Source organism: Nicrophorus vespilloides, unplaced genomic scaffold (genome assembly GCF_001412225.1).
Source record: "Nicrophorus vespilloides isolate i.1.1-1 unplaced genomic scaffold, Nicve_v1.0, whole genome shotgun sequence".
NCBI lineage: Eukaryota > Metazoa > Arthropoda > Insecta > Coleoptera > Silphidae > Nicrophorus > Nicrophorus vespilloides.
In genome coordinates, this window is record NW_017095810.1 from 197,431 (window position 1) to 218,208 (window position 20,778).

Here is a 20,778-nt window from a genome sequence, read left to right on the forward strand (position 1 = left end):
GAAATTAATCAAGAATTTTGTACAAAGTTCAAGCAAATTTTCTAAAAACTATGCTTTTAAGCATTTTAAGTCGTTAAGTTGAGTCGTATAATTTGAAATTGAGTAGTAAATTATAGCTATTATCTTACCTGTGAGTGTTATTTTATGTTTACAAAAACAATAATTATCTTTTTTTATATCTATGTTCCTTCATATTTCCTATAAAAGCAAAAGATAAAAGTTTGTATACAAGTATTTCTATTGACGTTCATTCAATCACATTATTCAAAGGTAAGTTTGAGACTTTGCAGATTAAGTAATTTCCTTTTTTCGTTATAACATATATATAACCTTAAAATATATTGAAATTATTGTTATTATTCTTAATAATTTTTTTTCTTGAACAATTAGGAATAAAATAAAAAAATGAAATTATTAAAAGTCTATAATTAATAAATTTAATGCAATCATTCGAGCTTCAGTAATTAAAGAAATCATTTGCTCTAAATAACAATGAACTATTAACTTCTTTTGAAATCATATGGATGGTTGGATTGGTTGCAATAGTTTTGCATTCTAGTAGAACAATTTGTAAGATTTTTTTTATATTCAAAGATCGAAATTATTTTATACTTGGTGTACGTGATTAATATCGTGTATGTACGCGACGAAAGTAAAAAAAAACGCAAACTGAAGGACCCACAGATTAGGCAATGAATTGCTATTGAACTTGTTTAAAAAATAAAACAATAAAAGAAATTTTCGTGAATACATGAATTATTCTATTTAAGCATTTGCATAATGTTTATAGAATTAGTCAGAACATTTTATTTTCTCTACTTTGTATATTGGCGGAACCGCGAATTATATATTGAATTTAAAACAAAACACTTCATCTTAGTAAATTTTAGTAATTAATACATACGTGTATTTTGTTATTTGAATAACGTTAGAAAAAAATCACTATAAAAAAAACTATTTTAAAGTTTAGAAAAAAATCAAATTAAATTATGAATTTATGAGTCAATTCTAAGTCATTATAGTTTTTTCTGTTTAAGCATTTGCATAATGTTTATACAATTTGGCAGAACTATTTTTTCTCTACTTTTTTCTATAATAAAAAAATACTTCAAGAACTGATTTTCGACAAATTTCTTCAAATTAAATTAAAATATGTAATATGAAATTTTAAAAAAGAAACAACTAAATTATAAATATTAGGTGTACAAAATCATATTTTTATACATAAACTATTGTTAGTTTTTCCTTTTTATACTTTTTATACTGTGCCATGTTTTTATTCTAAATTTATTTTATTTTTGTTGTAGATTATAAACAATTTTAATAAATTTTATAATGGCTAGATACTTAGTGCAAGAACTGGTAAAAATTATATAATTATATTATATTTCCCGACGATGTATTGTTAGAACGCACAAAAAAATAACGTGCGCATTAAAATGTTCCAACAGTGCAATCATGATTTAAACTTAATCAACCGTATTTAGGAACGGAATGCAAAATTGAAATTTTCATCGTAATGTTCGCAATGAAGAAGCTGTGGTGGCTGCACGACACTCAGTTGGGCTTCTCTAGAATATCGCTAAGACGAATATTGAACCTTGATTGTTAAATTTGTTAACACGGGATTCAGAATAATGCCTTGGCAATAATTTCGAAAAATTCATATTTCGCTTTTCATATTTCCCCGTTATCCCAATTTAACAGGACCTGATTTCTTTTTGTGAGGATGGTTTACCAGAATAATCCACAAACAATAAACCAGCTTAAATAAAATATTCTTAAAGAAATAACAAATTTGGTACCCGAAATGCATTAGAAAGAGTCATTACGTGTCTACAAGAAATTGGAGGTCAACAAATGATATTATTTTCCACACTTATATCATAAAAATTCTAATAAACTATACTTTCATCTAAAAAAAAAATCTAAAAAAAAATCCAATTACAAAACTTATATGTATTTTACATCAATCAGTCAAAGTTCGCCCACCCTTTATTAACAATTAAAATTAAATAATTATGTTTAATATTTATTATATTTGTATGTTCTGGTTATTTTTTTTGTTATATACTTCGAAGTAACAATTTATATTTCATTTGCTTTTTTACTGAAAATTAATCTAATAAATTTAAACATTTACGTTTCATTTATAAGCTTGAGTAATTTTATGTATAGATCAATAGTTTCATACACTTAATTATCTTCCTTATTTAGTTGTTTTGACCTTTTCATATTAACCTTTTAAAGGTATAATTCTGGACATTTTTCATTTTAACTTGAACTATTTTTTATGTCAATCTATTTTTACTATCTATAAGATATTTAGATAGTATTAAACATCAACTAAAATTTACTATATTTTTTTATTTATTTAATATTTTGTGTAAATTATTTTCAATTTAATATATATTTACAAGAATTTTGTGTATCTGACCAATAAATTATGATTATTACTATAAATTTGAAAACATTTATTTAGTATTATTATTTATATTAACAAATTAAAATGTAATGAATACATTATGAAATATGATAAGTATACAAAATATTTATAGTGCTCATATATAAACTTAATTTAATACTTAGTTCTGACTTACTCTACAAATATGTGGTTCTTATCCTTATAATGTAATTTATTTGTTTTTGTTTTTTATATATATCAAAATCTGTAACCCACAAACTGCATGCTGAAAGAGCTTATGTAAAACCCAAATATGATTATTTACATTATGAAATATGATAAGTATAAAAAATATTTTGATTTAATCAACATTATAACATAAAATCAAGAATTCATTTATAGAGATATATACTTAATTTAATACTAATTTAAATTAAAAAGAAATAACGACTACATAAAACTAAGAAAATAATAAACAAATGATGATAGTCATATTATTTAAGCAGGATGACAAATTCACTTAACAAATTCGTTTCCATACAAATGCATTTCGTGTTTATTCCTGGATGATAATAACATTTGTAAACCGTTTTACACCAGTTTAAATATGAAATGTCAGACGCGTAAGCAAAGAAACCGGAAAATTTCAGCGCTAATTTTAAATATATATATATACGATTTTTTTAATAAAATGGGTTGAAGGAACAGACGGTCAATCGTATGAAGACCCAGCTTCTTTTGTAAACTTATATGTGCACGTATGTATATATAAGTGGTTTAAAAAATTAAAAAAAAAAGTTATTAAAAATTCAATTTTTTCATTAATATGAGACCCTGAACTTTTGATTCCTGCACTTGACTAATTATTTAGCGCGCAAATCGTTTTCGTGACGTTAACATTGTATACAAAGAATTTTTCAAGTTGGAAAATTTCTATGATGACACGAAATTGAATTATAAATCGAAAAAAATTTCCTAGCAACTATAATAACAATAAAAAACTGCAAAAAAAAATAAACAAATCACTTTTGGACATATGGTCCTGTTTCAAACTGTGCGGGATATTAGCAGAACCGCACTATGCGAGGTATTATTGAATTTTCAAAAAAAACTCATCATCTAAGTAAATATTAAATATAAACAATTATGAACCCAAAAAATCAGAAACAAATAAACAAATCACTTTTAGACATATGGCCCTGTTTCAAACTGTGCGGTATATTGGCGGAACCGCACTATGCGAGACATTATTGAATTTTCTAAAAATCGTTTCATATTAGAAAATGTTAAATATAAACAATTGTGAACTGAAATAAAAACAGAAAAAATATACAAACCACTTTTGGACATATGACTCTGTTACAAACTGCGCAGGATATTAGCGGAACCGCACTATGCGAGGTACTATTGAATTTTCAAAAAACTCTCTATCTTAGTAAATTTTAAATATTAACAATTATGAACCCAAAAATCAGAAATAAATGAACAAAGCCACTTTTTAACATATGGCTCTATTTCATACTGTGCGGGAAATTGGCGGAATTGTATTATTTGAGGTATTATTGAATGTTTTAAAAAACTCTTCATGTTAGTAAATTTTAAATATAAACAATTATGAACCCAAAAAAACAAAATAGAAAATAAACAAACCACTTTTGGACATATGGCCCTGTTTCAAACTATGCGGGATATTGGCGGAACCGCACTATGCACTATGTATTAATGAATTTTAAAAAAAAAGCTTTTCATCTTAGTAAATCTTTAATATAAACAATTGTGAACCCAGAAAAAGAACAAACAAACTACTTTTGGACATATGATATTTTTGCTAATTTAATGCAATATTGTGAATTTAGCAATAAATGTTATTATCATATAACATTATCCAAATTTACAACAATTCTTATAGCAACTAAGAAAACCGAAGTTCCACTGCATTTACTATTAGTTACAATTCAAAATTAAGATCCTTTTAATTGGATGGCTGCAAATAATTGAAAACTTTGCTGTTAACTTTTTCTATATATTATTTTTGATGTTCATATGTAAAATTCCTAAGTATAACCTTAAAAGTAGATTTCTCTTTTTATATTAAACGAGTTCAATAACAATTCCTTGCTCAATCTGTTGGTCCTTCAGTTGAATTCTTTTGAACTTTTATTTGATGCATGATGCAAATCACGTACTCCAAGTACGAATTTTTATTTATTTTAACTCTTCTTATAATGCGATTCTCTTATAACGAGGTAATATAGGAATTACGCAGTACCACTTCGACATTCATAATCAATTCCTTTTGAGATCGGTGTACAAAAAATCGGAAGAAGAAAAAAAAACATAGCATAACTCGGTTGCAGTGTTACTTGAATTCATAGATCAGGGTTTCCCAAATTTCTCCTGCAACTGAACACTTCATAAATCATTCTGCGGAACACTACCCATGTTCCACGAAACATAGTTTGGGAAACCCGGCATAGATGATGTCCCCCAGATGTACGGTTAATATCGTTCATAATATTTTTTTTGTCATATCATTCAAAATGTCTCATCATTGTCACGCGTACACGTGTCATACGTTCGCAACATTTTTAAGGTTGATTAAATTATCAGTTAATAGTATTTCAATAATATTTCTATAATTAAAATAACTGCACAAACTAAAAATTGCAGTCTGAATGCACGATCTGAATTTTAACGTTTTTTTTTTAACAAAATGAGTTAAAGTTATATACACCACATTTACAACAAATATATTAGGTGAAGTAAAAAGTTCTGAGCCTTTTTCGTTAGATGGCTTTAGTGAGCCACATCTCAAGATGAATACGTTTCATCTTGTCATTCTAAACTGCAACTTAAAGGGGACATAACACTTTAAAAAAAGTTATTTGACAGTTTTATGTTTAATGAACCCAGTTGTGTATTAGAGCGTTCCAAAATTGAGGTAAAAAATGAGAAAATTCGATACATTCTTCAGTACCACTACAACCAAGGGGAAAAGCGGAGCAGGCGGCCAAAAAAATATGTGTTGTTTATGGACTCAATACAGTATCGAATGCAACAACAAAGCGTTGGTTCCAACGTTTCTGTTTTGGTAACATGAATGTCGAAGATGAAACATTTCTGGTAGGCCAATCGTCGAAAATTTTGATAAAATCATGGAAACCGTCGAGTCTGACCGGCATGCGAGAACTTATTCCATTGCCTAGGAACTGAAGATTTGCCAAAAAACCGTTTGGAACCATTTGCATAAGGCTGATCTCAAGTCTGGTCTCGATGTATGGGACAAAAGGCTCAGAACTTTTTACTTCACCCAATATAATTGAATTGTATTCGCGGGCCGTTTAAAATTTCTTCGTAGGCCGGCTACGTCCCGCGGGCCACCACTTTCATATATTTGCCTTAATATGCACTAAGCATACTAAGGCAAATATATAATTCATTCATGCTTTATTTACCCAGTATTGTGCAATACTTTCGTTGAATTGTCAACCACGAGATAATTTTCTAAGAATATTTGCTCATAGATTCAATGTTAAATACTTATTCAAAAATAATATTTCTCTTGATTATATGCAGACCACCCAATTTAAATGCATTTACATAGATTTACAATATAAATAATGACGTAATAAAATAACACACGATCAATAACACTTAGCGCCACCCATCTTCTTGAGACGTGCAATTTCCAATTTGATTACAACAATTGTCTGAATAATTGAGTTGCAATTTGTTCGATTCTTCTGTACAATTATTTCTAATTCGAGAATAGGACGATGATTAAAACTTATTGTATCGTTGCGCATTCCGCATAATAATCACCTTGGTATATTCAAATTGGCATAGTTATCTAATGCGCAATCAAATATGCTACCAGAAAGCAAAACAAACAAACAATCATTGGTGCTGTGTCTCTTCATTTACATTTGATCCATAGATGCAATTGTTGCAAATGTCAAGAGAACATTTATTTTCAGAAGCATTTGAGGTGGCAACAAGCTCAAACGTTTTTAATAAATGTATATTCTTTTAGAAAATACAACAACAAAAAATAGAAATAAATAAAATTAGAAAATAATAGTACAACAATAACTCGCATAGTCAATTAAAATTTAGTTTTGAAATTTTCAAGATAATTCTATAATTACAAAAAAAAAATTATAAACTATGGTAATCTGTTGAATTTTCAAAAGAGTTGTATTTATTGTAATGTAAAATTGCAGTGTAATTATTTAATTTAATTGAATGGAAAATTAGTATAAATTTAAATAATTATATAAAATATGTTTATAATTAATGAAAATTTGTATATAGTAATTTCTGCATGTGCAATTATAAATATTACACTAATTGATTGTGTTTAATAATACTTAGTGATATATTTAGACAGACAGTTTTAGAAAGCACAATTAAAAATCGTTTATCCTAGCTAACATTAGTAATTAGCATTTAGTGCTTAAAGGAAAATTTATCAAGAAAAATCGTTTAAATTTTTCGTACTTTCTTAAACATGTCATGAAAAATTTAGACTTTCTTAAACTAAAGTAAACTGAAAAAAAAAGATGTAAACTAAAGTATATTGAGGTAAAATGTGAGTAAATAATTAAAGTATATATTTGTTAAAAAATAAATTTCCAAAGTTTACAATAAAAAATGTAAATGAAATAGTTTCAAAAAATTTATATTATTCATTGAGTTATTAATAAGTAAACTGAAGTAAAGTGCATTTCTAGAAAAAAATGTATCTAAAATAAAATTATGCAAATATTGTTGTTGAAAGTTACACAACACACCATAGCAATTTCCTCTGCAATTTATAATTGAATACATCTTATTATTTACGATAATTAAAAATAATATAATTATTTACGAAAGATTACAATTAATTCGTTGTAATTATACAAATAAAATAAATTAAAACAAAAATTCACAAGTCTCAAAATTTAGATTAATATGAATCAGACTATTCACATAAACAAACTGCAAAGTCTAGTGGAAGTGGTAGAGCAGCAAGCATTTATACAGGTGCTCAGGGTCTTATCAAAGTAAACGGTCTTAATTCAGTCGTTGCGATTCAATGTTGATAGAAGCAGGTTCGAGTGCACAAAGTTACAATAAGTTAAAGTGTACAAACATAAATTGGACATAGTAACAAGATTCATTGTAAGTAAATGCGGAATTTATAATTACGTTGATGTTTTCTAACATTTTAATTAAATTTAAATTAAATTTGTAATAAAAAATAAAACTATTATTCTCGATCAAAAGTTCAAAAAAATATTGACTTATAGCATTTTCAAAACAAAACAAATAATAAAATTTTAATTAAATCAAAGTGTTATAAATTCTAACAAACACATAGAAAAACAAATTTATTGCTAATTAATGCTCATTTTTTACTGCAAATGTATTATAAACGTGAATATATAATTTTAAATCCAAGTAAATTTTAGATTTATTGTCATAGTTTGTTTTAATAAATAATCGTTTGCAAATAAAACAAAAGTTTTCCTCAAGAAACAAATTACTATTTTTCTTATTTGTGACATTTCTGAACAATGTACAGTTCAGAGATAATCTGAGTAATTGATTCGTTATTGATAGTAAACAACCTTTCTCATTGCGAAAATATTTGATATAAATTACTTAATTTTAATTAAAACATACAAAATTGTTTTTCATTCTAATTAACATATCTTAGTTCAATTATGTTTTGTTATAAATTAAGATTTACTTGTAAAATAATTGAGAATATGTACTTTACTTTACTTTTATTTACTTATTTATTTTTACTTACACACACGTTCTCATCCTAATGAATACAACTGGTTTACTAATTATGCCAATGTAGTTATCATATAATGTTTATAATTATCATGTATAATTAGTATATACACTTCTGGTAATAGATGTAAGTGTACTAATTGAAATTTACCAGACATTTTTTTTCTACAAACTCATGTTTATCAATTAAATTATTTAATACTAATTAATTAAAATTTATTCAAAATTTTTTACATCAATACCTCGGGCTTCAATCAGCCCGCCCAAATTCACTATAGTTCGGTGTGAAAATTAACAAAAAATCTAAATTTTAAATGAGCGTATAAAAAAATATATTTAAAAAAATAGTACACAAAATTATTTGTTCTAAAATAAATAATCGTTTTTTTTTTCTTTTATAATCTTTTTATAATTTATTTATTATCTCGATCAGTCCTGGATATTACAACATTTCAAAATCTAAATTTGCATTGAATTGATTATCTAAAAATTTATATCGTAATTTATTTAAAATTTATCCAATTTAGTTTTTTTAACATTGTTAAAAGATAATTCATTGTTACTATCATCGGCTATTTCCGTTTAAAAATGTGTTTATAAATACAATTAGTGTTCAAATACTTTGAATATATTTACAAAAATAATAATAATAGCAAGTTTATTCCATTAGATTTAAAGTTCATATCATAGTTCAATCCGACGTTTAGTTCACAAGTTAGAATGGTTTTAGTGACGCTACTTTTGTAATTTTCTAAACAATGAAAAATCTGAATTTCGTGGGCTGATAAAACATTACTTTTTGATGAAAAAAAAAATACCGTTCAAGCAAAGCAATGGTTTGATAAGTGTTATGGGGACTCTTCTGTGTCGAGACAAATGGTAGATAAGTGGTTTGCTGATTTTAAACGCGTTCGTACAGACATAAATGATGGTGGACGCTCTGGTCGCCCAAATTCAGCAATTATTGCAGAAAACATAAAAAAGAGTCCAAAAATGATTTTGGCCCATCGTAAATTGATGTTGCGTGAAATAGTTGATAGTTGTCATCATTTTGCATGAACTCAAAGTGGTCGAAAAACAACGAGTCGATGAGGATTTTTTATGCGGTATGTAACAATGGATGAAACCAGAATCCACCACTACACTCAAGAGTAAAATCGGTCATCAGCTTAGTAGACAGCAATGGAAGCCGTATTTTATGGCTTTCCACAAAAAAGGTATCAAAATGTTAGAGAAGCGTTGGTATGAATGTGTCATTTTTGAAGGAGACAAAAGTTGTTGTTTTATTGGTCATCCTACGAACTTATTGAGTGAGGTGTTAAATTCTAATAAATTAATATACAAAATTATTTTTTTATACAAAAATTATATTTTTTTCCCTTTATACCAGAGGTCTCCAAACTTTTCAGCCTAAGGGCCACACTGACTCCTCCACTAAGTTCCAAGAGCCAAAATATTCTCCAAAATGAAATATACAAAAAAAATATTTACAGATCCACGTATCATCAAGTTTCCACTAGCATCCACAGTGTTGGCCCTCGGGCCGTAGTTTGGAGATCCCTGCTTTATGCAGTCAAGTCTAATTTTGCGGTTTATTTTTATGCTGTTTAAAGTTCGGTTATAAGCAGTCCGGTATTGAAATCTATATCTGCATTAAATTACTATGGAAATATGCACTAAAATAGTAGCAGATTTTCGCTATAAAAGAATATGGTAATTTAAAAAAATAATAAATAGAATTACATAAATGAAATACAAAGGTTATTGGAAATAACTGCATATTCAATTTTAATTTGGATCAGTTTTTTATAATAACGTCATATATGAAATAAATGCACATATAAATTAGATAAATATTGAAATATGTGAAAATATTATGTGAAACTGGGCTTTGCAGGTATTTGGCTCAAATAGTCGATTATTACCAAAGACCAGCGCAATTGTAGATGCGAAACCGAAGAAGTAAGAGTACCGCCGACCGCCTGCTGCCATTTGGCCGGACGTCCTTCGGAACGAGTTCCGCGCACCGTAGTTTCGAACCGTACGAAAAACTGAATAATCGAGTCATAAAAATTATGAAATAATACACACACGAATATAATATAAATCTCGAATGCTAATTGTTGTTCGCATCGGCGATGAGCCAACGAATGGGGTCAATCAAAAGCGTTGCAGTTTTTGAGCAATTTTCAGTACAATTGTTCTTGTTTTCTTTACAGTTGATCAGTTGCGTTGTTAATGTTGTTTTTGCCGAAACGAAAGGTTGCTACGAAGCCCAGTTTCGACACAGTGTCGGCATTGAAATGCAGTTGCTAAATGGAAGATTTCAGTAGTCTTTGGCGAAAGGTCCTCTGATTGCAGATGGACGTTTCTTCACTGCAGCAAATGACGTTGCGCTCGAAAGCATCGAACATTGATTGGTCCAATCGGTATTCCGAAAACGCCGCCGCTCTTCATTTTCCGTTTGGAAACGTGTATATTTATAATGAAATAAAAGCGAAAGTCTTGTTTATCTACAAGAATGTCGTCACGGCCGAATTTATTATTCTAAATCCAATAGTTATACTACTATTAATTTAATTCAAATTCAATGATATGTCATTCAGATTATTATATTATAATCTGAATGAAATAATCTGAATATAATAATAGTAGAAATACTACTACAAATAAGTATACTTACTATTAATTTATTTTTGTTTTAAATCAATAATAAATTTAGATTAGGACTTTTGTCACATTTTAACATGTTGAAGTGATGAAGAAAAAGACTTTTATACTTAAGCAAGATGACCATCAAGCAATTGCTTAACATTGAAACGGTATTTGCTTAATGATATTTAAATTTTACTGTGATTACAACAGATGAATTCGTTTTTCGTGCGTTCATCCAACAAACATACAATTAGTTTTTTTAATGCTTCAAGCATGGAGAAGTGCAGAAAATAGCACGTTTTCAATTAAATAAAGTTGATTGGCAGCCAATACCTCGCATAGTACGAGTAAACGGTTCGACCTGTTTGAAACCGGACTAATCGAAGTCTTTAATAAAGCATAAACGTAAACAAAAGAGACTGGAGTATAGAGAAGGAGTCGTTAACCTTTTTAGAGTAAAGAGCCAAATTTATGATTATATCTAGGCAACAAAAATGTATGGCTCTCGCGGTATAGATGAAAGAAAATAAATCAATCTGGACTATAGTGAATCCGTACTATGCGAGGTTTATAATTAAATTTAGAATTAAATATCTCGAGATATTAGATTCTAATATTACATATTAATAATGAAACTATCAATAAGTGCAAGTAAAAACATGATGTGAAAATACGTTATTTGTAATAGCTATTAGAATTGCTTACAATTTGAAATGAATGTAGTAAATAAAATATAATTGGCAAACGTAAACATTATACGCTTTCATTTTCATTATAGTTCAAGTGATGCAATGCAGTTTTATAAATCAGTATACTTTAGATTAATAATGTAAATTTCACCATTTATTTTTCTTTCCTCATTTCATTATAAACAAAATATTTTCAAAGAATATTCAAGAAGTATATACAATATTTGAATTATTTAGTTCAAAGTTCAATAACTTGAAATTTAAACTTGTTTATTGCACCAATGCACGCTCAATTAATGTTAAGAGATTCCGTAATTATATTTTGTCTATTAGGAAATTCTGAAGAAATTCAACAGGAATTAAAGGAAAACAAGTATATACATTATTTTAATGAATTACTTATATTTTAAATTATTCAAATATAATAATTTGAATATAATTTGAAAACAATAATGTCAACATTTAAATGATGTAAATTTGTACACAAATTAAATTAATCTGAAAAATATGTAAATGAAATTAATTGACGAAATGCAGAATACTAACTGGTAAACAGTTGCGAACTGTTTGCAACCGGACTAAGTCGTTAAATCGCATAGAACCCCACCTTTAATTCACCTTTAATCAATCCGCATTGATCGAAGCCGCACTATGAGAGGTATTGCTGCATATCAGCAAAATGTACTATGTTCAAAATTAGGGCTAATAAAAATTTGTAAATAATTACTCTTATGTTTGTAATTGAGTTAAAAAAAATGTTTCTTGAGATTGTATACGTTTTAGAAATGAATTAATGTAATTGTAATTATAAACGTTGGGTGACCTTCATTGCAAAGTACTCTGATTTAAAAAGTGCTAATGCGTCTCATGCTATAGTTACTATTATGTGTCAATTTAATATAATTTAAAGATTAGAAGTATTTTCTTAATTATTAAATTATTATCTTAAAATATTCATATTTATGAATCAAATTTGTAAAATACTACAGGTTTTTGCTTCACACGTTAAAAAAATGTTCGTTAAATACATTATTCATAACTATTGTAAAAATCGTAAAATTCCTTCATTCTTTAATAATAATCAAAAATCGTAAATTACAAAAATATATTCCAAAACCTATGATATTTAAAACTTAATAAATTTCATTGGAACTCTGTGGAAGAGCTAATATAAAAACCTCATCAATTTATTAATTAATACCAAAAAATAATATAAAATGTACAAATTATCATTAGTCTATTGTAACTATTATAAACAACACATTAATTTTATGTTTAATAATCCACTTAATTCGTTAACAACAGAATAACAAATATTATAAAAAAAAATTTCTAATGAAGATGAACTTGAATATAATGAAGATGACTTTGACCGCATAAAATCTATTGTGACTTTGAGGTTCAAAAGTCTAAATACAATTAATTTTCAAAGAATAATCTATTGACATTGATTTCTTAGACTTTGTAATAAATAATCAATACAAAAAAAATATTATTCTTAGATGAAAAATCAATTTAAATTGTTAATTTGTTTACATTTTTTAATTAATAATTTTAAGTTATTTTTAGCAAACCGGTTTATTAATTGATTGAATCATTTAAACTTAATGGTAACAAAATTATTTAAAATTTAAATACCCGCATCTAATTTAAATTATACCGGGAATTAGTGTATCACGTTTATTGTATTTGTCAATTATAAATTTAAAACGTCTAAATCATAGTAGGTTACCTTAAACATTCGGAGAATGTTCTTTTAAATTACTGAACGGATGGAGAAGGTCACATAATATTTCCTAACCGCATTAACCAACGTGTTTTTTTACCTGAAACAAACAAAAATAAATTATTAGTAAATTAAAATACAATTAATTTTATTTAAAATTCAAAGTTCACTTTCAAACTATGATCAATCTCTTTAAAATGATAATTACATAGTGTACTTCACATTTATAATAGTGCGAATACATTAGTACAGCTGTAGTAAGGGCAAAAAATCGTTAGCTCTTTGTTCCTTATGGATCAATCAAAATTTTCAAATAAACAAATAAAATATAAGTAATTATTTATAATAAAATTATGGAAAATAAAGGAAACCTAAATTCATCAAATTGGTAAATAATTATTTTTTTTCTGTATTTTCAATATCATGTTTTATTTCATTGTTGTTTTTAATTATATGCTGGGCAAATTTTGTCACGATTAACTCTAAAAATAGAATAATTGCCCATTACTGCTAAGTTCAGAAGTTTTCTATATAAAGGTTGAATTGCATGTGATTACTATTCGTCATGTTCTACGTTACCAAGTAGTTTCATTGTGGTCGATATTTTAACTATAAATAAACTTTCTTTTAAAACATATCATAAATTAAAGATTTTTTATAAGCTAAACTTAGCTTTAAACATTGCACAAATCAAATTATTTTTATTAAGATTTACAAGTATTTCTTGTATTTTTTTTTTGTATTTAAAGATTTTTAATTTAATGACAACATTATTAATGTACATTACATTTGACGTTGTATTTATTATTTAATTAATAAATATTTCTGTATTTTTGATTTTCTTCAATAATGTAATGATGTCTTTTTCAGATGAAGGTTAAGAAGGTAGTCCCTATATTACTGTTGACGTGCATGATGGTACACTTAGGGCAAGGACAAGGTATTCTTGAAGGAGTCTTAACATTATTGGGAGAAATGTCGAGTCAGTTAATACCAGACTCCACGGATGAATTCACCATTCTGCCGGAATACGACTTCATCGTGGTGGGAGCAGGAACGGCTGGTTGCGTAATAGCGAATCGTCTAACGGAAAACCCGAAGTGGAAAGTGCTTCTAATCGAAGCTGGTAATGGATATTTGCTTTTATCACGTACATATTGAAAATTGTGATCTTTTTCAGGTTATATCGAAACGCCAATCATGGATTTCCCGATATTGGCAAACTACCTGCAATTTACAGACGCGAACTGGCGCTTCAACACCATGCCCAGCCAGAGGTACTGCATGGGCATGGAAAACGGACAGTGTAACTGGCCCAGAGGTAAGGTGATGGGCGGATCGAGCGTGTTGAATTACATGATCTACACCAGAGGAAATAAAAAGGATTACGATAATTGGGCAAAGTTGGGTAACGAGGGATGGACCTTCGACGACGTCCTACCGTACTTCAAGAAAATCGAAAACTTCACCATCGATGAGTACAAGGATTCGGAATACCACAACACCGACGGTTACTTGAATATTGGATACGCGCCTTACCACACGAAACTCTCTGAAGCCCTTATAGAAGCCAACAAAGAATTGGGCATGAAATACGTTGATTACAATGGAAAATCGCAAATCGGCGTAAGCTACCTGCAGACGAGTTTGAAGGACGGCATGAGACACAGTTCGAATAAAGCTTACATATACCCGATTAAGCACAGGAAAAATCTGCACGTGATAAAGATGACTATGGTGAAGAAGATCCTGATCGACCCGAAGACCAAGCAGACGTACGGCGTGGAAATAATCAAGAACGGTAGAAGCTCCACTGTTTTGTCAAGGAAAGAGGTTATCGTCTCTGCAGGCGCGATCAACTCTCCGCAACTGTTGATGCTCTCAGGAATCGGACCCAAGCGACATCTGCAAAGCTTGAATATACCGGTGCTGAAGAACTCTAGGGTAGGCTTCAACCTTATGGATCACATCGCCGTAGGCGGATTGACTTTCACGTTGGAGAAGCCGTACTCCATCAACGCTGACAAAATGTTAGAACATAACAACTTAATCGATTATTTGAACTATCACAAGGGACCTATTTCAATCCCAGGAGGATGCGAGGCGCTCAGCTTTCACGACCTCACGGATCCGAACAATCCTGATGGTCACGCAAACATCGAGCTTCTGTACGTATCCGGTTCGATTGCGTCCGACAGTTTGTTGAGGAAAAACTTTGGCATTCGTGAGGATTTGTACCAGAAGATATTCAAACCGATCGTAGATAAGCACAGCTTCTCCATTTTTCCCATGCTGCTGCTGCCGAAGAGCAAAGGACGCATCATGCTCTCCAGCGCGGATTATCGCGGCAAACCGCTAATATTCCCCAACTACTTTTCTGATCCCGAGGATCTGAAGACGATAGTCGAAGCCACGAAATTAGCGATCAATGTAACACAGCAGCCAGCCATGATGAAGATCGGTACCAAGCTACACACTATTCCCATCCCTGAATGCGAACCCCTCGGGTTCGGAACTGACGAGTATTTGGGATGCATGGCTCAGCACTTCACGCTGACCATTTACCACTTGAGTGGCACTTGCAAAATGGGCCCTGAAACGGACAAGAGGGCCGTTGTTGACCCACGTCTTCGTGTGCACGGCATCAAAGGGCTGCGCGTTATAGACGCATCCATCATGCCGGAAGTAATTTCCGGTCACACCAATGCGCCTGTATATATGATAGCTGAAAAAGGATCCGATATGATAAAACAAGACTGGGGATACATCTAAACGACTGGAGGGAACTGAAGAGCACATAAAAATCTGTGATATCTCAAGTGGGCATAATTATTAGAAACAATCGTTAGATGTAAATTTAGTTTTTATTTTGATACACGACTTAGAATATATCGCAGTATTTGATAGACTTCAAATATTACAACAATATTTATACAAAAAATATATATTTATAAAATTATTTATATGTAATTGAATATAAACAATTAATAACATTGACATATTTATATGTTGCATAATCCAGAACATAACAATGTTGATATATGCAACTTCATTCACATAAAATAACTCATTAATAGTCCCCTTTTTTAAATCCCTAATTAATATATATTTATTTTTAACTCTATTGTGTGTATGTATATAATACAAATAAAATGATAATAATTAATTTCATTTAATGAATAATCAACAATAATATACGATTTAAATTAAGTTGTCAACATTTTTAAATAAATTCAAAACTTAAGACATAATAAGATTATTGAGTTGCATAAGTTACATTCGTTCACTTAAAATTATAACAATATCTAAATATTTTTATTTCAAATTAATAAAAACGTGGCTGGCGAAATTATGAAAGACGCGCAGGCCAAGTAAAGTGTGGAGACGAAAAGAAGATCTAAATATTACATTAATTTTTATTAAGAACAAATAAATATACCTTTGAATCTGTAAAATCAAGTAAATAAATCAAATTGAATTGGTACAATTTTTCTTAAACTATTCAAACTATTTCTTACAACTTTCATAGTAGATTTCTAAATCCATAGAGAAGTCGCGATTTATATTATTTACATCATGATGCGATTACATTTAGCAAAGATGGGCTGATAAGATTCCACCAGATCTCATTGAACTAAAATGGAGTTTCTAATTGGAATAAACATTCCATGTAATATATTAGTACCAGAATTTTATGTGGATCGCATTCTAAATTATTCTCAGAAGCTTTTAATATTACTGTTGTAATGCAATAAATTATATAATTTACTCATAAAATCGTGCATAATATTTACAATTATATAAATTATATAAAATATTGTATATGGGCAACAACATTCCATAAGAAGAATTTCATTATAGGAATTTCTTGCTAATTTATATAACAGTAATACAAATCTATATACATATTATAAGATGGTAATTTCTTTCCAACAACCAAAAACATTTAAATTGAAATTTTGAAAAATTGTCTTTATATTATAAAATAAAATGAATAGAAATTATAATTAAAAACTGACAACAATCATTTTATATATGAGATTTAACTCTTAGCTAAAAGCTAGACAGATAAAATGTTAAAATATGTTAAATTGGCCTGGATTTCGTGTGATACATAACACTCCCTACTTGGAATAAACACTTTCTGCATTAATGCCTACGCAATAGATGACAATTACTTCCTGGTCTTTGTATCTTAGTGCATTACAATTTTGAAATATCAATGTACACTTTAATTTCAATTTGGTAACCTATGAGATTGTGTTAATCAAAACATACATTTCAATCACTCAAATTCTATTCTATTCAATCAATCTTTTGATTTATATAATTTGCACACGTCATTGTATTATAAGCTTATTGTTAAATACTTATAGTTTTCTATGATTACACTTTTTTTTAATTAAAACACAATGAATGAACGATTATTAGATACCAAAAAATTAAGTTTTCATCAATTTAGTCGCTTGGTATTTCCAAATATATTTGTGTAATTAAAAACACATTATTTCCAATTGCCAAGTATTTAGCTTGGACATTGATTTTTTTTTGTATTATAATCAAATGAAACAATGTTAATAAAAAAATACATTTTGCAATTAATTTTAGGTATATAAGAATTGTGTGGAATAGTTCCAATAGGATCCATGTACAAAGAAAAAGAAATAAAGTAAAAGCATTGAAAAAAAAGTAAAGGGAATCCAATAAAATTCGAATTAAAAATCAATCGTAAACCGTTTACCAATAATAAAAAAAAATAATGATTAGGAACGTAAGTTAATATTAATGAGTGGAAAACAAAGGGGATAAGTAATCCTCGACACATATATAAAAGGGAACGACTGCAGACACGATCATTCATCGATCACACACAAATAAATCAAAATGCTTAAGAACGTAAGTAAAGTTATTAGTATTTGTTTTCTAAATTTTTATTTCAATTACTATGTTTCAGACGATCCTCATCTTGGGTTTGGCTGCCGTAGCTTTGGCTCTCCCGCCAAGGACGTTTTATATTCCTCAGCATAAAGTGCAACCACAAGTTGCCAAAGTAGTAGAGGAAGTTCCGGTCCCAGTTGAGGAGCAGATACCAGTTGAGAAAGTACCTTCAGAAGATGAAATTGCCCAAAACGGAGCCGCTCAGTAAGTGTTAAAGCCAAATAATCAATATACAAACTCTCATGTGATTTTTTTTTTCATCAGGTATAGATTCGCCTCGAATGTTGTGGACACAATTAACGACCTTACGCAGCACAGGGAGGAAGTTCGCAATGGACACAAAGTTACCGGAATGTACTCCTACAGCGATGGATATATTATGAAAACCGTTTTCTACGAAGCCGATGAGAATGGATACAGAGTCACCGGGTAATTGAAAACAAAGTCTTAAGTTAATATTCCGATTTAACAATCCTTTTTGTTTTTGTAGTGAAGAGGTTACCGCTCTGGCCGGACCTAAGATTAATTTATCTGGAACTGCTTCAGTGAAGACGGCCGCCCATGGTACCAAGTTGAAATACACAGTAAAATCCGTGCCCGCCGATGGTCAAGTTGTCAAAGTGATCGAATCCGATCCAAAATAATTGTTTACATAAAAATATTCATCAGTATAAGATTTTATGTCTTCAATAGTTTTCAATTAATATACGTTGAGAAAATTCTTTTCAATAATACAACTTTATTATTTCTTTCATCTACAAAACACCTTAGACCAGTGGTTTCCAAACTTTATGTTACTACGTGCCGCTTAAAAAATATAAAATCTTGGCGTATTGAAATCCTCACAAAAAGATTATTGTAATAAAATTTTCAATTTTTGTTATTTTTGACACATGCCACTGAATTAAGGTTGACATATGGAATGAAATATCGACACATTAAATTAATATTGGCACATGTCATATTTACAAATGACAAATTTGATTCTCAATTTGATAAAGTAACCAGAAAGAACTAAATCACAGTATAAATGGGTCTATATCGCAAGCCCGACAACAGAAAGAATCCCAACGATTGAAATCCCGACGTTCGAAATTCCGAATGTATCGAAATCCCGACGTTTGAAATCCCGACTGTATTTTGATTGTCGGGATTTTAACATAGTTGGGATTTCGATATAATCGGGATTTCGATAGACGGGATTTCGGTTGTCGGGCACCGGGTATAAATATACAATATATGATAATGTGCTTGCATGACACATTAAGTCATATGGAAAACTGTCAATTCGGACTTTTGAAACTCCCTCGAGTTACTGGTTTTGCAGAGGTTTTGAGCTGATACTGACCATTTTGCTTAATATTGTAGATAGTAAATAATCCTACCGAAATGTGACTTGCAAACGGAGAGCAGGAGTTTACAGAAGGAAGCTCATTATTGGAAGAGGAAGCAGACTTTTGAAAATTAATTTAAAATATATGTTAGGAGGGAACTATCAAATGGAAAAATATTTGAATGAGATTTAATACCTTGTATATTTCTATCATGAAACAATATAAATACAGGTATCCCCTGACTTACGAACTTCCGGACTTACGAACAAAAATCTAAAAGCTCTAACTTGTTACAAGGACATATATAGTGATAAAAATTAACTGCCCAAACAAAAATTGATAATTTCTTTAATAAAATATAATATTCTTGAAAGATGTACTATCTGTTTTATTGCATTTGTTTCTTATTTTTTTATTAAATTGTTATGTCTACATTGAAAAATATTTGTAAGTAAGTATTTTGTTTATTTTAATCTATTTTTCAAATTTATGCAGTCAGTAATTCGGAATTTAACATTGTAACACGATAAAACTCGTGTACATAAAAAAACACAAGATATACCAATCTTCAACCCGCTAGGGCGTGAGTCCGTGACGTGGGAAGGTTCAGGGCGCCACTTCCTTTTAAAGAGAGGAAGAACTCTAACAACTGCTTCCAGATCAGCAACTTCTTCTCCGACGGTGGGCCTTAGCTCCTCTAGAGCACCAACACCGTCCTCTGGGAGATTACAAATATATTTATAATTTCTTCTCAAACTGGAGACTACAACCGTCTTCTTTCGCGGTTTGCTGCGGTCTCCTCGAATTTTGGAAACATAGTTGCAACGTGGAGCGCACTTGCAGCGTTGTCGATTTTACCACGTTACAACATATATAAAAGTAAGAACAATGGTAAAATGTGGTAATATAAATATATTTTTAAAATTCCTCCAATTACGAACAAATTCGACTTACGAACTACCCATTGGAATGGTACTAGTTCGTAAATCGGCGGATACCTGTAAACGATACAAATATTGCATGTAAATTAATTAAAAAATAATTAAAAAAACTTCTATACCATAATTGGACTTAATTAAGGGCGGTATAAGGACAAAATATAGAATCTATATTAATGATAAGTGAACTAAGTTTAATAAATCTTACTTTAAGATAAAAAAATATGTTGACATTTAGGAACTATAACAACAAATATTCAAAAAGTTGTACACAAATGCATTGAAATATTGCCATGTCGAATATGGTATA

At 29.2% G+C, this 20,778-nt stretch overlaps 2 protein-coding genes across 4 annotated transcripts in view; one reads left to right on the plus strand and one right to left on the minus strand.

The window, feature by feature from the left end:
• The window catches only part of LOC108565215 (flotillin-2), a 137,038-nt gene that overhangs the window by 76,952 nt on the left and 39,308 nt on the right, over positions 1–20,778 (minus strand). The window lies entirely within an intron of this gene.
• LOC108565171 (glucose dehydrogenase [FAD, quinone]-like) lies at positions 251–16,181 on the plus strand. Of its 2 annotated transcripts, none has more exons than XM_017924496.1 (3): positions 251–270; positions 14,129–14,384; positions 14,439–16,181. In XM_017924496.1, the coding sequence occupies exons 2-3, from the start codon at positions 14,129–14,131 to the stop codon at positions 16,028–16,030; spliced, it is 1,848 nt and encodes a 615-aa protein (XP_017779985.1). In that variant the 5' UTR covers positions 251–270; the 3' UTR covers positions 16,031–16,181. The 2 variants fall into 2 exon arrangements, with proteins under 2 accessions (XP_017779985.1, XP_017779978.1); XM_017924489.1 differs by lacking the exon at positions 251–270 and adding an exon at positions 7,463–7,567 and having other exon boundaries at positions 14,439–16,180.